The 19371-nt window shown below is 39.4% G+C and overlaps 1 protein-coding gene across 2 annotated transcripts in view; it reads right to left on the bottom strand.

The window, feature by feature from the left end:
• Positions 1-19371, bottom strand: part of Slc39a8 (solute carrier family 39 member 8) — a 63239-nt gene that overhangs the window by 8668 nt on the left and 35200 nt on the right. For both annotated transcript variants that reach the window (XM_015992520.3, XM_076575034.1), the window contains exons 5-6: positions 19163-19285; positions 18501-18671 (exon numbers count right to left, since the gene is read on the bottom strand). In XM_015992520.3, the coding sequence (XP_015848006.1) occupies positions 18501-18671; positions 19163-19285 (294 nt within the window). The remainder of the gene's footprint in view (positions 1-18500; positions 18672-19162; positions 19286-19371) is intronic.

The raw sequence follows: 19371 nt of genomic DNA, 5'->3' as shown, positions 1-19371 counted from the left end.
TCAACAAAAGAAATTACATTGATATATCAGGCATGGCCCTCTTACCTTCAAACACAGACTACACTGAGTTTATCAGACCTCCTTTGAGCTCTGTGTGCTTAGGTCTCAAATTATACTGTTGAGAAAGTAAAGGGCTATATATTTTTAATAGCTTTGGAACAAACCAAAGTCATCAAGTAGGTAAACAATTGCATTTCTTTCATAATCCACCTGGAATAAGTCACTAAGCAGAGAACACTAAATAAGCTAAATATACTAGTGGATTTGGTTCCCTCCATCTTACTTTTTAAATTTTTGATTAATGCTGCTGTTGCTAACCTATTGCTGTCACTGACTTGCTTGCTTCCTTGTTTGATCTTACTCTTGATGATATTTCAATCCTCAGCTGTGATAAGGCTAAAGCCTAGTAAGAGAGACTGTAGCCCAAGATCTACAGCTGTACTTTGGAAGGGTATTTTTGATCAGATTGACCCTGTGAGTTTCAGCAAGACTCTTCCCCTTGCCCCGATTTTTTTTACTGAAAATAGATTATTCTTTCATACAATAGTCCCGACCCCAGTTTCCCTTCCCTTCCCTCCTCCTAGCACCCCTAGCTCCCCTCTAACCCAGATCCATTCCCCTTCCATCTCCTTTCAGAAAGGAACAGGTCTCCAAGAGACAACAAAACAAGATATAGTAAGACAAGGCAGAAGCCCTCACATCAGGGCTGGACACAGCAACCCAGTAGGAGGAAAAAAGACCCAAGAGCAGGCAAAAGAGTCAGAGACACACCCATGCCCACAGTTCAGAGTCCCACAAGAACACCAAGCTAACGGTCATAGCACATGCGCAGAGGACCTGGGCAGACCCCACAGGCCCTGTGCTTGCTGCTTCAGTCTCTGTGAGCCCTGCTTAGCTGAGTCGGCAGCCCCGTCCTCCTGGTGTCCTCCATCTCCCAGCTTAATACCTCTTGTTTGACTGATTAATGCAAATGAAGTCAGACAAAACGTAGAGTGATAAGAATGGGGGTAGGTAGGAAGTTACGAATGCAGATGGGAAGCTAAGGAGACGCAGCACATACGCTGAAGAGCAGGAAGCAAGAGCAGGAGGAAGAAGTTCTAATACTGTAAGACGGTGTGAGTGGTTTCCTAGGAGAACAGCTTCAATAAGGCACAAGGAAGCTGAAAGGGGAGAGGAGGCACAGGAGAGGCAAGGAGAGGAAGGAGAGGCAAGGAGAGGGAGGAAGAACGTAAGGGAAGAGGGGAAATAAACAGGAAGGGAGGGCTCGGAAGAAGAATAGAAGAGGAGCAGGAAAAAGGAGGAAGACAGAAGATGAAAGGTCAAAATGGGGAAAGGGACCTGATGGAGAAGACTAAGAGGGCAACCAGAAGGAGGAGAGAGACGAGCAAAGGACAAGAGGTCATGGCTGCCCTCCAGGAGAATGCTAACCACATAACTCACCCCTCCATGAAACACTGGGAATAGTCACATTCTTCACATGCAAACATGTCCAGAGCACAATGTCAGAATAAAAACAAAAAAATAGCATGGCTAATGGAAACCTTTCTGTAAAGTCCTTCATAGACTAAGAACAAATATGTTTGGAAACATATATACAAAATTCTCATCATAGTGCTCTTTGGGTACTATTTGCAAAGAAAAAAAATCTTTTATATTTTCTAGATACTCTAGATATCTTTATGCTCAGAATATATCTTAATATGGTGAAAAAGAAAATAGTACAGCCATGGTTGGGGTGGGGATCGAGGAGAGAATTACCCAAAAGGAATGGTAGATCCATGAGGACTTGAAAGGTCTTCCCACTAACAGCAAGCATTGATGTAGCAAGCTGCCTGCCAAGTTTGTCTGCATGAAGGAAAGGGCGTCTGTCCTACCCGAGCAAGATTCGTTGTTTGTTTCACGGATCCAGATAATGCACAGTCAACTTCACCGTGTACCGAGAGAGGCAACATGACTGTTATTATGACTTATTGTCTCTGCACTTTATTGGTGAGAAGGCAAAGAAAAGAGACCATGTGAGGGAAAGGTTAGGCTCTGTATTCCCACACTGCAAAATAATTTCCAGGGTAGAAAGCTAAAAGGGAATGTAGCGACCTACAGAAAAGTGCATTGGTGGCAAAAGGGTCTAGATGTCAAGAAATGAAAACCATGTAAATAAAGGCTGAAAAAATGTGTCTGTGAATGGGAATTAATAGAACATAAGTAAGAGCTAGAAAATGAAGTTGAAAGACTTCACCTTCAAACAGAAGATGATTTTTAAAAAAGCAGTTTGAGCCAGGTATGGTGGCACACACCTTTAATCCCAGCATTCAGAAGGCAGAGGCAGGCAGATCTCTACGAGTTCAAGGCCAGCCTGGTTGACAAAGTTCCAGGCCAGCCAGGGTGACATAGTGAGACCCTGTCATGTAAGCAGGACTTTAGATGGAATGTCTGATTTGCTACTTCCTACAAAGGAAAGGACCTAAGGTACGGTGCTATGTTAACCCGGGTATAACTTTGAAAACATTAAACTGGAAAACTGATAGCAAAGATGTCTGTAAAGAAATGTTAAGGACGGGGCTTTTAGTAAAACCAGGGTATGAGGCTAATTGTCTTTGCCTAAATCTCATAGAAGAAATCACAGAAAATAGCATCCGCAATGAAGTGAACAAAATCTGATTGCAAATGTCACTCTGTGCCTTTCAATAGCCATCCTGATATTTGCTGAATGAGCCCACATACAAAATAGTAGGGAGAGAGGCGACTGTAGCTCTAACATCCCCTTCCTCTACAGATCTGACCTAGCTTTCCTGAGCTCAGGAAACATCCAACTTGTGGAAATCGAAGGTGACACAGAGTCCCCTGCTCAAGAACAGCATGGACCAGCTGGCTATGCTTGGCCAGGACAATGACTCTAGACCCCCGGTCACTGTTAGGAGATACTCATTAGACTCACAAAGACAGACCTATTTGAGACACGCCTTCTTTGTCTCTAATACTTGTGCATGATGCATCTTCTAGAGATTTATATATATAGTACACCAAGGTCGTCTCTAAAAATGGCCTCCACACTATTTTTCAGCAAAGCAAGAAGCACAATCAATTCATTTATAGAATGTGCACGTCAGGTCACTTAGTCCCATAGAAGCGTCTGGGTGGGACTTTGGGTGCCCTGGTGAAAGCTCAGCTAGAATACAAGCCAAGGGACCAGCAAGTTTAGCATGCTGTCTATAGACTGTGGATAGATGCCTCATGCCAGCATGTATGTGTGTATGAGTGTGTGTATGTGAGTGTGTGTGTGTATGTGTAAGTGTGTGTATGTATGAGTGTATTCATATGTGTGTATGTGTGTATGAGTGTGTATATGTGAGTGTATGCATATGTGTGTATGTGTGTGTATATGAGTGAGTGTGTGTGTGAGTGTGTGTATGTGTGTGAGTGTGTATGTGTATGAGTGTGTATGTGTGTGAGTGTGTGTATGTGTGTGAGTGTGTATAGTATGAGTGTGTGTATGACTGAGTGTAGGTATGCATATGCATGTGTGAGTGTGTGTTATTGTGTGTGTGTGATTGTGTGTGTATGTGTGTGTGTGTGTGTGTGTGTGTGTGTGTGTGTAGTTAATTCTGACACAGAGAATTCACAACTTTGGGAACAGCTACAGGTATGCTACAGAGTCCAGTTTCCCTAAGTTAAGATCCCGATGGGGTTCATATAATTAAATGTAGGGGGAGTCACAAAAAAATTGCAACAATGAATGATTTCTGTACATCCAATGACCCAAAATGAATTCAAAATCAAATGAGAACTGAATGAGAAGTGTTCAGCAGTGTTCGCCTATTTTGCTCATGTTACAGCCTTGGTTCTGAACACATGTGTACTTGATACCATGCATGCTGTCACATCATGCAATGCTGTCACACCATGCAATGCTGTCACACCATGCATGCTGTCACAACATGCAATGCTGTCACACCATGCAATGCTGTCACATCATGCAATGCTGTCACACCATGCATGCTGTCACAACATGCATGCTGTCACAACATGCAGTGCTGTCACACCATGCAATGCTGTCACAACATGCAATGCTGTCACACCATGCAATGCTGTCACACCATGCAATGCTGTCACACCATGCAATGCTGTCACACCATGCAATGTCAATGAACGTTTGTCAGAATCACCTCAGCTCAGATTCAAGACTACTAGCTAATAATATTCTGTACACACAATATTTTCTGCTTTTATAGAAACATTAATAGTTTAATTATGGTAAGCAGACTTTTAATATTTTTCTACCATCATTTCTCAGTATATTTTGATTTGTGTTATATTCAAGTGTTGGATTTGTAAATTGCTATTTGAATTGCTGATTTCATTTTTCAGAATAAATCATTGAGTGAGTTTTGGTTTGGTATTAGCAAAAAAAAAGAAAGAAAGAAAAGAATAAAGAAAATCTGAAATAGCCTTAAACCTATTCCTGCCATTTTTACTATGTATTTATGTTAAATAGCATTTTGGTATTTGCAATCATAAAATCAAAATATTAATCAACTCTGAAAAAGGTTGAAGATGATCTATGTCCTGCAGTATCAAACATTCAGCAAAGATTGAATACTTGATATAAAAATGAACAAGCTCATCCATCTCATTCACAGGCAAACTTGCTTTTGTCTTTTTAATGAGTGGTGAAATTATACCTGTCCCAAAGATATCTGAAGATAAATTTTTTACAAGTTATCAGTACATGCTTTGCTTATATGCTTACTTTATATATCTCTATTCCTAGAGTCTCATAAAAATTTCCCCAGTGAAAAATAGTCACAGGTAGCAGCCCTAGCTATGAAATGCACGCCTTCAACTCGAGCTACAGGGGAGAGCAACCAGTCTTAAATTAAAATTTGAAGAATTCTTATTACCTGTCCCCAAGACCTTGAACTCGGTGATTTCGAAGAGCCTACTGCTCAAGACAGTCGTGCTTGCTTTAGGGAATAGCATCATTTTCTGATCTTTGAAAGAAGAGTAAGCCCCTAGCGATATAAGGTTCTTATGGACCTAAGCCAGCAGATAGATGAAGTCACCACACTAGTCCCAGGAAGAGCTGGTGTCATACAGAATGAGACAGCAATCATCCTTAGAATGCAGGGAATTTGGACAGGGTGCTTTTCATACACCACTCTCAGCAGTCCTGCTCCAAGGAGGCCAGCCCAATAAAAACAAGACCACCAAGGGCTCAGTTCTTAAAGAAACCTTCCTTCTCTGGTCCTTAGGGTAGAGACCATTAACTCCGCTAATTCCCGCCTCTTGTTACTGAGCCTCCCTGCGCAGCTCACTGACTCCCTCCCAAAGTCCTGTGAATTGTCCCTCTTCTCTTTACTATTTATCTTCATTTAAATGCCTCATCTCTTTCTGGAAAGGGCAGTCTAATTTCATTCCCAACATAGCGTTTGCAAATAGTATATGCACCATTACACATATTTTAATGAGAAAAATAAAATCGTGTTAAGTAGACACAAAAGGATTATAAAGTATTAAAGTCATTCTAAAAATATAAAATATTCATAAGTCTTGCTGTCATGACTAGGTTTTCTAATGATTTCAATGTTTGTATTTCAGAGCTAAGGGGTCCTTCCTCAGCTCTTTGTCACCAAAGTGAAATTTTATGTAAAAAAGGAGAAATTAATTCAGTTATTAACACATATAGCTAAGTAAAATTCAAATGCATTAAGTTAACAGGCATTTGATTTCAGGAAAAATCTCAAAGCTACTTCTACAACTTTCTTGGCTAACAAAAATAACCCTTAACAAGAAAATAACAATTTCCAGAAACTTTTACAATTGTTTTCTTTCTCTGGAGAGAAAATTCTTCTGTGGAATATGAGTCAAGTTGTTTTGGTCTTAGTTTAAATAATCAAGTAGAAATAGCTGTCACTCATGTTCCATTTGGGACCACATCACTTTACTACTTTGGGGGAAAAACTAATTTAAGAGAAACTTTAAAGGTTTTTGAGAAATCTGCTACTATTTGCCACTAGAATTTAAACTACATACTAATTAAATATTTACAGTCATCCTAATGGACTATTTCCAGCTCTCTGCCTCCTGTTGCTATAGATGCCAACAGCATTGATGCTCTCGTACATTCCGGAAACAGGGTACCATTTCCTATAAATCTGTATAAAGTATTCCCCAGCCCGTTTATCACTGAGGAATCTTAAAGGGGCTTTCAAGAGATACCAGAGGTTGGTTAAGTTTTAATATAAGCTAGAAAAATCAGCATTCAGTACCTTGAAAAGAAGCATTTCCAAAACACAGAAATATGGATTTGTGGGTTTCCACGGAGGATGGGACCTGGTCCCACCACTGCCCGCTGTGTAGACAGCATTTAACATGTATGATGTCAAGAAGAACTAAAATATGAAGGATCTCACCCAGTGCAATACAAATGACTGATAGGATGAATGGGCGGGGGTGGGGGGGGTGGAGAAGTTCTTTCTGTTGGCAGAGGTGATCAGGGCAAGGAGCTTGGGCAATGTGATAAGAGGCAAAGAACGACGGCTGAAAGCCAGTGGTAACTGCAGCCCTTGTTGTAGAACAAGCAATTAGGACGGCGGTGGGGTGGGAGGAAACAGGCAGGCTGCCAGGAGAGAACTGAGCAGCACAGAAGCAGAATCAAAAGCCCTTCTCTGTGAGAGGTGACCCGAAAGGGGTCTGTATTTCCATATTCGGGAAAACAGGAAACGTCTGTTCTGTAAGTGGAAAGTGTAAGAGGTGGGAGCCACATGAAAGGGAGGTGGGGTGGGGGGTGCCATGCCATTCTAAAGGTTCACTGGATACTATGAGAAAGACGTTTTCATAGTGAGGAATTTAAGATGAAAGATGCAGAATCTACTCCTAGAGCACACACCACACAGCATTGGTAATAACAGCTCACACAGCGCTGCACTTACTCCAATCCTAGGGTTGACACACAGGTCATTTAGTCCTCAGAGCAGTCTTGGGCACATATAATTCCCATTTTACAAATGAGGACATTGAGGAATGAGGAAGTCAAGTAACATAGCATACCTCTAGAAAGGAAATGAGACAGGATCTGAATGCTTATACCAAGCAAGCTAAGTGTGATCTCTAGGAAATGTGGGGCCTTATTACCTGGGGTTGACTTCTGTCCAGCAAATATCTAGCATGGTAAGCAATCCATGAATATTCATTGGCTGAATAAATTAAAGCATGCTCATAGCAAAAGTATATTTTGTTTTTCTCAGAACACCCTCACAAATTACTACCCCATGCAACATCCACTCAGATCCTTCCAAAGAATACAATGTGGGATGAATTGAACAGGAAATTTTTCTTGTTCAGTTTCTCTAAATAATGCAAACCTCAGAAAGCACAAAGGCACTTTGTCATATGTTTGCCCATTCCTTATCTTCAAAACATATGCGACCAGATTTAATGTCCTTGAAAGGTGGGGAATTTTTTTATACTAAAACCCAGTAATTAGCAGTTAATGGGTGTTATAACTAAATAAACAACAGGAAGATTGTTCTGCTGGCACCAAATGGGAAAGCATGTTACTAAAATCAGAGTCCAGCCAACATGTCCCAGAGGACTCCATAGCATGGAACGGACTTTCCCTGACAGCCATCCCTCCTTTCTCTGTAAGACATACACTTTTTTTTTTAGATTATTTGAGGGATCGTTGAAGTGGTAGTAGAAAGGATATGTAACCTGTCAAATGCTTCTTATTTGAAAAGTACCTTCTGATTCACCTGAGGATATATGATGCTAAATTTCGAACTGCAAAAATAAATAAAAATATTAGAAGCAAGGACTTGAACGGGATCACTGAGTTTAAAAAAAAAAAAAAAAAAAAAACAACAACAGACAATCCAGGACTTGAAGTCAGACTGCCTGACTCGGAGCCGACACTACAAAAGGCCAACAGCCAAGGGGCAGCGCTCCGCCTTGCTGCTGTTGCTGCCGCTGCTGTGGTGGTGGTGGTGGTTGCTGTGTTGCGGGGCCAGCCAGTTCATCGCTTGTATTATATGGGTATGCTTCTGCTTCTCTTGACAAAACTCATGTCAAGAGTCTTGAGGTTTTCTGGGCCCAGGGGTTCATTGGAACAGTATTGGGTCGTTTTATGGCTATTTCCTGGGCTCCGTCCTGGGCAATGTCAGTGACTCAAGCAAGTCTGTCCTTGAACAGAATGTGCTGGTCTGATGTGAGGTGTCTGGAGGCATGCTGACACCTCAGAGATACTTAAAGTAACTCCTACCTCTGTGGGAAAGAGCATCAATGGGCTTTAGAATCTGCCCATACGTTCTGTTGTTTACTGACTATAAAGCAGACGAGGAAAACTACACTTTTCTTCCTTGGCTGATTCTTCTAATCTCATCACATTTAATAAAAAGTAATTTGAGAACCAACCTCTTGCTTAGGTCACCTATGCTGCGTTAGAATACAGTATTGCTTATTTGAAGAGCTTCCATCTAGAATTTTCTCCACTGTCGTTGTGTAGCAACATCCACACTGTTCTTAGCTACTCAGACCATCTTTGTGTTCCTGAAACCCATTCAGTTCTTTCTCACCTAGAGACATGTTACCGGGTGTTAGCTCAGCCAAAATTCTTCTCTACAGTCTTTACACAGACAGCTCCTTCTCGAGGCTTAGAGTTGGACTTAAATGTGTCCTCTTCAAAGAGGCCTTCTCTGACCACCCAAATCAATGTGGTCACTTGGACACTACCTCATGGCGTTTTAATTCCGTGCCCAGCATTTGTAGCCCTATGATGTTGGGCTGTGTATCCCATAATGAACAGGAAGATTGTCTGACTAGTCATCTCTTTGCAGTGGTATCTCCTGGATGTAAAGCATAGTCTGACACATAGAAGTGATCACTTAATATTGCATGAATGAAAGAACAATGGTATGAAGGTCACTTTCTACACTTTCATGTAGCTTCAGGGATGTAATTCATGCGGCAAGATGTCATGTAGGGGATAAAATGTTTCTACAATGTAGCATATGTAATCTGGAAACTCAATTTAAGGTTGTTATTATTGTTTTCATGTAAGAGTCCAAAATTATGCAATCTGGGCAAAAACTAATACATAAAATACACAGAAAGTCTGAGTTATTTCTGCATACACGGCATCTGCCCAATGAGCAATTTGTGATTTCACTTTCCAACTGCAACACAATTTCCAGATTTGAGTTTTGCTTTGAAGTCTAGAAAACTATGAACAATGTTTGATCTCTCACTTCAGTTTTTTTTCCAAAGGCATTTTATAATCTAGCAGTAAAGGAGGGCAAACTATAAAGTATCGAATCAGAGACCTGAAAGGCTTAACAAGCCTTCAAAGGTAATCTTTATTGGTGCACTTTTTCCACTAGTAAATGTTTCCAACTTCTATCCACCTCCACTGAAGGTTTAATGAAGTCATGTTCATTAAGCTCTTTGATATTCCAAGTAAGATATTTGACAAAAATACAATCTGGTTTTTTTTTAATCTTCTTACACCTGCCAACGAAATTAAAAAGCAATAAAATCTCAACCGCTTCAAAAAGAATTGGGCTCACTACTGATTAGAACTCAGAACTTACCAGACTTTTTGATAAATTGAACCACTGATAAGCATGGTGGGCAAAATTAAAGGCCAGAGAAAATCCCCACTTGGTTAGCATAAATGAGGATCCATTAATTTAATTGGGTTGAGATTCTCAGGATGAAAATTCTCTAAAGAAGCAGACACATAGTAAGATCAACATTACCAGCCAATCAATGATCTGCTTTTACCCTGAAGGTCCATTTGTTATGAATGTACATTTAAGTTGCCCTCCAAATGCCTTCCATCATGTTTTATTCATTATCATTATCTGTAAAGCAGTAATCATTATAAAAATGAGATTTCTTTAATCTGGATGTTTGCCTTAGTCATAAACTAAATAAACATCATTATAGACAGATGAATATAAGCAGGTGTTAATGTGGTTATATGTGTGTTTATGCACAATGTGCAGGGGGAAGGGAAGGTGTGTGTGTGTGTGTGTGTGTGTAAGACTCTAATATATAACATAATGATGTCAGACCCAAAATCATCTTGGCAAAGCCATACTTTATCTGCAGAGTACTTTAGCTTTGTGGTATTCTAGCTTGGAATCTTTACTTTAAATATATAGAAAAATAGATCATAGATTAATTAAAGCATTAAACAAATTCTTCCTCCCAAGAGCTTTGCAAGAAACAAGGATGCCATTTATTGAACCACAAAGCTCCTTTTGCTTAGCAAACTTTCCATCATGAAACCCATGAAGCAAATGGTAACTTACCAGGTCCTGCTTCAGTATTCCCAAGCTGCAGGTTGTGGCATGTAAAGAATAGAGCACAAAATAAATAGTTTTGAAAAGATAGTAGCGGAAGTAAAAAAAAGAGAAAGAAACCTACTTTAACAAGACCAATAATTACAAGATAGAGGTTTTTAATAACGGAATCTTAAAAAAAAAAAAGAAAAGAAAAGAAAAGAAAACCTTGAGAAAGCAGATGCTGAAGACCCACCATCACTGGATGCATGTTTAAATGTTGTGTGGCTTGGGCTGGTTTGCAGCTGGGCTCTCTCATGGTAAAAATTAAGCAACTCCTCTGATATCCAGAATAATTTACTCTAACCTCACCCTTCTCTCTTTGTTTTCCAAATTAAAAAAAAATGTTTGCCATTAATTTTCAACTTTTCATCAATCCACATGCATAATAGAGCAACACAGCAATTCTTCATTATACTAATGGGGAAAAATTAACTTGACATCAAGCCTAATTGAGTAAAACCTCACTAATTTTTATAAATAGGGATAAGTCTTGCTTGATTAGTGAAAGCAATTTAGTATAGAACATGTTTAGATAAATGCACTCGTGCTGATTTCAGGACGTACGCTAACGAAGGAGGCTGCAGCATCAGGCACAGGTATGGGTGGGTCCTTAAGAAAACTCACCACCATCTATGGGTAAGTATCACAGCCTGTCAGTTACATAAGAGCAAATTTTTAGATTGGCATTTTTTTCAGCTCTTAAAAATTAAAATTTAAGGATAATGTGTGTTGGGGGGGGACCTCAAAGACAGTTTTTATAGATATTGCTACGATATTCTACAGCCCAGACTATAAGCAAAAGGATCAAACTGTAATTAACTATTGGTAGAGTCAAAATTAACAAGGACTCACTCTGCAGGCCATCCTCTATTCACTGGCAGCTTTGTTCCTAAAGTGCTTCTGTAATCAGAACTGATTAGAGCAATGCTTCTGATAGGAAGTCATGTGGATCGTGGAGAACGGGGCACTGGATGCCAGAACCCAGGGGGCGATCTCACTGACCAGCATTTGGCGCTGTGCTGCTCAGTGCTGGTGCAGAAGGAAAGAGTGACGACTATGAAGGGCACCTACTTGCTTACCCAGTAAGAAGTGGTCAGCCCTGAAATCGTATACATACAAGTAACACTGAGCTGACGCAGTAGGGTATATCTATATATTTGTGTCTCTATATAAAATACTATATATTGTGTTATATAGGTGTGTATTATATATGTTATATACAATACATATATTTATATGTATGTACAATAATAATCAAAGAAAAAGAGCTCAATTTCAGAATAGGTGAAGGAAGAATGTGGGAAGGATTAAAGAGAGAAAGTGATGTAATTATATTTTAATTTAAAAAAATTTTAAAGCAAAAAACCTTCAATTCGGCTGTTCTGAGTTCTTACTGAATCTTAATATTGGTTTCCCATTTAAACCAGTTCTTAACATAGACACCGATAGGAAATGACAACTGTTTTTTAAAGGATGTGACATTCAAATTATATGATTTAAAATACTACATAGAGCCAGAGCATGGCTCATTTCTGCAATCCCAATACTTAGAGTGTGAAAGCAGGACAATCATGGGTTTCTAGGTTACCTGGAGAGACCTAGACTAAAAAAAAAATATTGTTTTAATTTTAAAAATAGTAAATACTTGGTATGTGGCAGACTACATGAGGATAGAATGGAACTAAAAAAATGATTTAAAAAAAAAAAAGAACTAGTTGATAATATGTCCATTTGAGGCACATTAGGAACCCCAGATCCTTTCTTCCAAGCCTGTGCATCAAGGTGGCCCTCACCAATGGTAACTAGAGATTTTCTTTTGGGAAAGTCGAACCCAAGAGCCTCATTCACAGGCAAAGCAAACAAGGCTGAAATTGAGCCCCATGCTGAAGACAGATATATTGTCAATACTTTTAGCGATCCAGTCTCCTTCTCTAAACACAGAAAGCCAGGAATATACTCCGCCTTCTCATTCTCCAGGCCAAAAGGGGAAAAAATGATCCACTGTTCAGCACCTACCCACTCCAAACAAAACAAAATAAAACAAAACTGAGAAGCAAGCCCCACATATTCTCATATAGAGATTCTAGTTCCAGATCAGTCAGGGCAGGAGAGAGGGTGAGAGACAGATATAGAGATACACAGAGAGAGACAGAGAGAGAAGAGGAGATGAGATGAGATGAGAGGAGAGGAGAGGAGAGGAGAGGAGAGGAGAGGAGAGGAGAGGAGAGGAGAGGAGAGGAGAGGAGAGGAGAAGAGAAGAGAAGAGAAGAGAAGAGAAGAGAAGAGAAGAGAAGAGAAGAGAAGAGAAGAGAAGAGAAGAGAAGAGAAGAGAAGAGAAGAGAAGAGAAGAAGAGGAGAGAGATTCTGAGAAGTTCTCTGTGACATTTGCAACACTTTGTGTATATTACATACCGAAGGGCAGAGAGTGTGTCCCTCCATCCCTCTGACACATTGCCAGGACTTAGAAGAGCAACAGGAACACACTGGATACTTGTAAAATACTTACTGGGTGACTTAATGTGTTTAAATCTGTTAGACTCTCACAGAGATCCTAGCATTTCAAAAACACTTTTTTTTTATTTATGGAGTATTACTTTATATCAGCTGCTGATGTAGTCTGGCTCCCGACATCACCTACTTTGTGGATAAATTCCACTTCATTGTACCTCAGTTTTAAACATAATATGTGCAGTAATCAACTTCTGCAAATGGCAGAGTAATTTTTTTCTCTTATTATAAACAAGTAGGAGACTGGTTGCCAATCGCAGAAGGAATGAGCTAGATGGTCCCTCTAGTGGCCTGGAAGTGCTAACACATGCCACCAAGGATCTCATATTCCTAAGGAATCAAGCTCTAGTGATAGTAGTCATTCCCAAGCTGTGTGTCCTAGAGGAAGAAACGTTCCACATACAGAGGTTAATGTGACCCCCTCCATATCAGAGGAAGGAACAAGTCAACCTCAAGGTAGGATGCCTCACATTATCTAGTGACAACTGAGTAACTGGATGTGTATTCCACACGCACATCCCCATATCACACAGACTGCTATGTTTCACATTTACTAGGTGTAAAGAAATCTCAGTGTTTGTCTAAATACCTAAAGGTTATAAATGGAACTGTCAACTAACTTCTAACATTTGCTGTGATAAATACATGATGATAACATATTTTTAAATTGTCTAAAGCTATTGGTTTTACATGATGGAACAGAGACAAAATAATACTAGAGAGTACTAGATTTAAACAGCTTTGCATACTTAGTATCCTGTGATAAGCCAGAACTGTTTGGATAAATAAAAAAAATACTACATTCCTTAGTCATACATTTTAATTGTTTTATAATATTTCTTTCATTCTTCTTATATTTCAAAAAGAATCAAGAATCATGGTATTAAAAATATAGATTACTATATAATTTATATCCTATCAATATCATATCAAGTTAAACTACTTTTCTCAACTCTTACTTTCAACAGTTCTTACTGTTTTCAATTTTTGAAAAAATATTTAACTCTGTTGAAACATTAGCATCTGATGTTATTGATTCAATTCCTGAATCCACACTTGAATTCAAACAAACCACAAGTTTTAAATACTGTGTTCTATCCTTTCAATGGAGTCATCTAGAATAAATTATTTTTATAATATTCAATATCATAAAACACTTTTTTATTGTGACCACTGTAGCTTACCTCACAGCACCTACTTTGTGAAGCATCACCAGGCCCTTCAACTTGGTTCCTTAAATTCTATTTATATTTCTATATCATGTAAAGACCATTTGAAATAGCAGTATGCTGGCCAGTATGTTTAAACCTTTGTTCTTCTATGACTATTCCTTCAACTAAATGTTGACAAAATAATTTTCACAAGAAATCAATGTCCATGCCAGGCAGGGGTGGCACACACCTTAAATACCAGACCTTGGGAGGCAGAGGCAGAAGGGTCTTCATATTCAAGGCCAGTCTGGTCTACAGAGCAAGTTCCAGGACAGCCAGGGCTACACAGAAAAACAAAAACAAAAACACAAAGGAAGAAATAGAGAGAGAAGGAAGAAGGAAGGGAGGGAGGGAGGGAGGGAGGGAGGGAGGGAGGGAGGGAGGGAGGGAGGGAGGGAGGGGGAAGCGAAGAAGGGAGGAAAAGAGGAAGGGAGGAAAGGAGGGAGAGAAGGAGGGAGGGAGGAAAGAAGGGAGGGAGGGAAGGTCAGCACTATTTGTGCGGTTCATGTCAAGACCTGATACGTAGGTATCGTCCAGGGCCATATCTTCTCTTCCCTCCTCACCAGATGTGTAGTTCCTGGAAGTATGTTTTAGAATTCTAGCCTCATTCTCACCTGTCCATGGATTTATTGTTCATGTTGGTTAGAAATCCCAGTCATTTCTATTCCAAAACTAGAGGAATCACGTCACTGGTGTACTGTTCTAACACACAACAATCTCATACCATTAAAGTTCCAGTTCCCTTTGCAAGACATGACTGACTACTTTGTACATTATCAGGACACTCTTTTCTTAGATACCTTCATGGCTGGCTCTTCTCATTACCTAATCCTCTGCTGACCTGATAAGGGAATCTTTTCTGATTGTTCTGTCCAAAGAAGCTCCCACATGTCAATCACCAGGTTTTATTTCCATCAAAGGACATATTGCTTTCGCATAGCCTGTTTCACTCTTTGCTACTATTTCCACTAAATAAACTAAGAGGTAGAAGAATGTGTTTGCCTCTAGCCCCCTGTGTCTAGGGTACTGAGCAAGGACTCAGTAAATATTTATTAGAAAAATTAATGAAAACCTGTACAAGTCCAGCACGAATAGTCTTTTGATTGATATTTCTAAACCATGTAAATCAGGACACACCTTTGTCATGGTGCTTAGATTTACTGGGAACATCCTTGGGCAGAGCTAATTCTAAAGCAAGAGTCTCAATACCTTAATTAACCTTAGCTTTTGAGCAATTTGATTTGCTAAAAAGAAAATGTTTGTGGGGGCAGAAAGATGGCTCAGCAGGTAAGGGTGCTAATGACCTGAGTTCAATTCTCAGAACTTGCTGTGAAACAATCATTGTACACTGTAAATATGTATCATTCTTATTGGTTAATAAAGAGCTGACTAGCCTATAGCTGGGCAGGAAGAGATTGGGTGGAAGAGCCAGAATAGGAGGCTGCTCAGAAGAATGGCAGAGTCTTGGCAGTTGCCAGCCAGATGCTGAGGCAGCAGTATCTGTACAAAATGAGGTAACAAGCCATGAGCCACATGGCAGCAACTAAAAAAAATATAAATGGGTTAATTTAAAATGTAAGAGCTAGTTAGTAACAAGCCTAAGGTATCAGCCAAGTATTTATAATTAATGTGTGGTTATTTTGGAATGGCCGGTGGACAGAGTTGACAAGCAATGCCTATGAAAAACTCTGCCTACAAGAACCTACATGGCAGAAGAAGAGCATCAACTCCTACAACTTGTTCTCTGTTAAGGCGGTCACTATCCCTTTAAATAATTTTAAAACTCTGTATTGTCAATGCTTCATATAACAGAACCTGAAGATCCCAATGGAAAACCTGCTCAAGTCTGGATCAGGGTCACACTCCTTCTCCATGGAAGGGCGGCCATGCCTGACCTGGTCTTGTTCATTCTAGGGGACACAGAAAAATCTTCCTCAGGATAAGAATTCCAATCAGGCTTCAAATTTCATGGTAGAGCATCGCCTTTGCCACCTGATACCTGAAGGGATTTTTGTTCGGTTTGTCGGTTTTTGTGGTACTGAGGATTAAACTTAGCCTTGCCCACAATAACCAGGCACTACAACCCTGAGGTACATCCCCAGTCCATTTTCTTCATTTTTGTTGTTGTTGTTGTTTTGAGATGGGATTTCACAAAGTTAACCAAACTGACCTTGAACTCACCGGAGCCCAGACAGGCTTTGACCTTGCAATTGTCCTGCCTAAGCCTCTTAAGAGTTGAGATTATAGACCTGTGTCTCCATGTCTGGCTTAAAAGAATCATTAATCAGTGTTTAAATTGGCAGCATAGCTGACTGGTTTTTCTGCAATTTTCATCAAAGTTCAGCCATGATTTCACAAGGATGCATTATTTGCCAAAGCCTGCATAAAGCAGCTAGAATTTAAACACATGGTGGAAGGCAGGTTTTCACTATTATTCTCTATGTTCCCTCTATTGTGCCCTGCATGATCATGTCCTCAGAAAACAATATTCTTTAGCTAATCCATCTCTCTCTTCTTAGTAAAATAAATACGTATTGAATGAAGAGTTAACATTATCATCTTGTTTCTAGCATTGTGAAGAAGCAAGAGCCCCCAGCATCATACAGCCCAGTGCAGCCCAAGCTTCCGGTCTCAGAAGCTGAATGTCCTTGGCTTGACTGACATCTCTAAGTCAGTATCCTAACTATAACTGTGCTTGGCCCTAGTTTATGAGGATCAAATAAGATAAGCCATCAACTGCTCCAACACAGACGTGGAGCACTTATAATTGTTCACTTTAGCTATTACAAGAAATCATCTATTTGGACATTAGCATGTTTTCTGATAAATCTTAACTGAAATCATCATTCATTTCACTACCTGAGATAATTCCCAGCTAGTTTAATATTAACACAAAGCTGTTTCAAACACACTTGAGAATTTTACCTTCATCAGGTGGGAAAAGAATATGACCAAGAATGTTTTTTCTTTCCAAAAGAAAACTTGTGTTTTTTTCCTTAACAATCTCTTTCAAATATTTCTTTTCTGTCTTTTATTTTTCTTGGTTGTTTTTCTTCTCATCTCAATTGCTCACTTTTCTATTATGCTTGACTTCGTAGCTTGTGGATCTGCATTTACTGGATGAGTCACACTGAAGATTTAGCCTCTCCATCTGCCAGATGATAATTACAGTGCACACCAGTGGCCCTGTCCTCCCAGCACCCTTTATAATCACCGGTCTACTCCATCTGTATTCTATATTGGGTTGGTTAGCATCTCCAAGTCCTCAAATCCTAATTAAAAACAGTATTTGTCCTCTAGTTTATGGGGATGGTAAGATAATTAGTCTACCGCTAAAGGCACAGACCTGGAACACTCAGTGAAATGTTAATTGTAAGTATGATGTAAAATTTTCTATTTAGACATTGCTATATTCTTTGAAAATCTTAGTAACAAGCATCATTTGTTACACGACAATAAATAACTCCCTGTTAGTTTAGCACTAGTGTTACTTCAAAGCCCAACAAGGAACTTGGCCATCTAGACACTTAGTTCAGTCCAAAGGGACTGCCTAACAGACCAAGGGAGTGTTTATAAGGAATTGGGGGTTTAAGGATAAGAGGTCAGTTTCATCCTAAATTCTGAAACTGTAAAATGTAAGTCTCGGGAGCCGTCAGTGGCTGTGTTTCCCACTGTCGGAAGCAAACAGTCCAGGGTGAAAGGAACAAAATGATGCTGAGAGGCATGCAGAGAAGAAGGGCTGATGAGGCTCTGTTGGTTCCAGCTTCTTGCTGTCCCAGAAGCTTGGCTTTCCCATGAGAGACACCAGTTTCTTTCCAACAATGAATCCTTTGGTCATAGATAAATTGAGTTTGATTTCTATCACTTGAAATGAAAATAGTCATAATACAAGAAGGTAACCTCTACTTTCAGTAGTTGTTATAAAAAAAAAAGATGAGATAAAAATCAATAATTGCCTAGCATATTACCTGGTGTGTAATGCTTGTTTTAAAAATGGTTCCCATTAATATTCTTCAGACAGTGCAAACATAAATTCTAAGTCAGTTAATTAATGAACACAACTTTCAAAACCTTCAAATCTTCTTGCAATTTCAAAACCACTCAGAGGATCCTTTGGATGGGATCTTGAAAGAGTTGAAGTGGCAGAAATGTCCTGAATTAATTTTACTAGAGGGATTGTGTGAGTCTAACTGAAAGGCTCACGTATGGTTAAACAACCCTAGAGAAAAATCAGTCCCAAGACTAAGAGTCCACAGTTCCTTCAACTCGTGTATTTAAGCATCCGGAAGGAGAGCACAAAGAAGGCAGGCTTATCCCGTGAAGGTAGGCATGTCTAACACATATGGATGTGTAAAATACTGACTTGACTGTTTCCCCACCCCCTTCATAGTTAAAAGTACAGAGAAGAGTAAAAGAAAACGCAGTCTGTATAACATACCTGGAGGGACACTACACTGACAGTGTCAAAGTGGATGTGTCCATTAGGCTCTGTGACCGCAGGGTTGGCATAGCATGTCACACCATTGATTGCGGGTAATGGTAGTGTTTTGGGTTGATGGGGTTTTTCTTTAGAACCAAAGTCATCATTCCCGAAGTGGGTATGGTCATTCTACATGTGAATAAAACGAGAAGGTTATAAGAAGGAAGAAGATGAGCATGCAGATAAGAAAATGGTCCACTGTTTTTCATTTATAAAAGAAAAATGTTTATTTATATCTACTCTATCTGCAATGCAATCTCTTTGAAATGCTAACACTTCCTCTTTTTTTCCCTAACATTTCCTCTTTAAACAGATTATTAGGTACTGGATTCTATGGCTGCTTTCCACTTTCTCTGTGTTAGGGAACATGTATGTTCTTATTTGATGAATATAAATGGGATACAAATTATCCATATGTATTATTTTGCATTAAATCAAGATTAATAGTTTCAAATTCTATATGAGTCAGGTGTTTTTCTTACACCTGCCAATACACTAATTTTTTTTTATTTTCTTCATATTTGCTAGTATAAGACTCAGACCGTTCATATAATGCACAATCATTGCCTTTGTTAGGGAGCCTGGGAAAGCAGGCAGGACATCCAATGAAGTTCATTTACCTGTCCATATGTTTTCAGTAGCATCTTAAGTGTCCTTTCAACAAAGAAAAGCATGTAAAATCCACCAAACACAGCAACTGCCTTCTCAACATAATTGTCAACTTTGGGATTAAATCCAAATGCCTAAAGAGGAGGGAACAGGGCAATTCAGATAAAACCAAATAGTTTAACTGATTTCTGGAAAACAATACCATAATTTCTTAGTATAC

This window comes from Peromyscus maniculatus, chromosome 6, assembly GCF_049852395.1.
Source record: "Peromyscus maniculatus bairdii isolate BWxNUB_F1_BW_parent chromosome 6, HU_Pman_BW_mat_3.1, whole genome shotgun sequence".
Taxonomy (NCBI): domain Eukaryota; kingdom Metazoa; phylum Chordata; class Mammalia; order Rodentia; family Cricetidae; genus Peromyscus; species Peromyscus maniculatus.
Note: the sequence above shows the minus strand (reverse complement) of the source record. Positions and strands in the feature narration are given on the sequence as shown.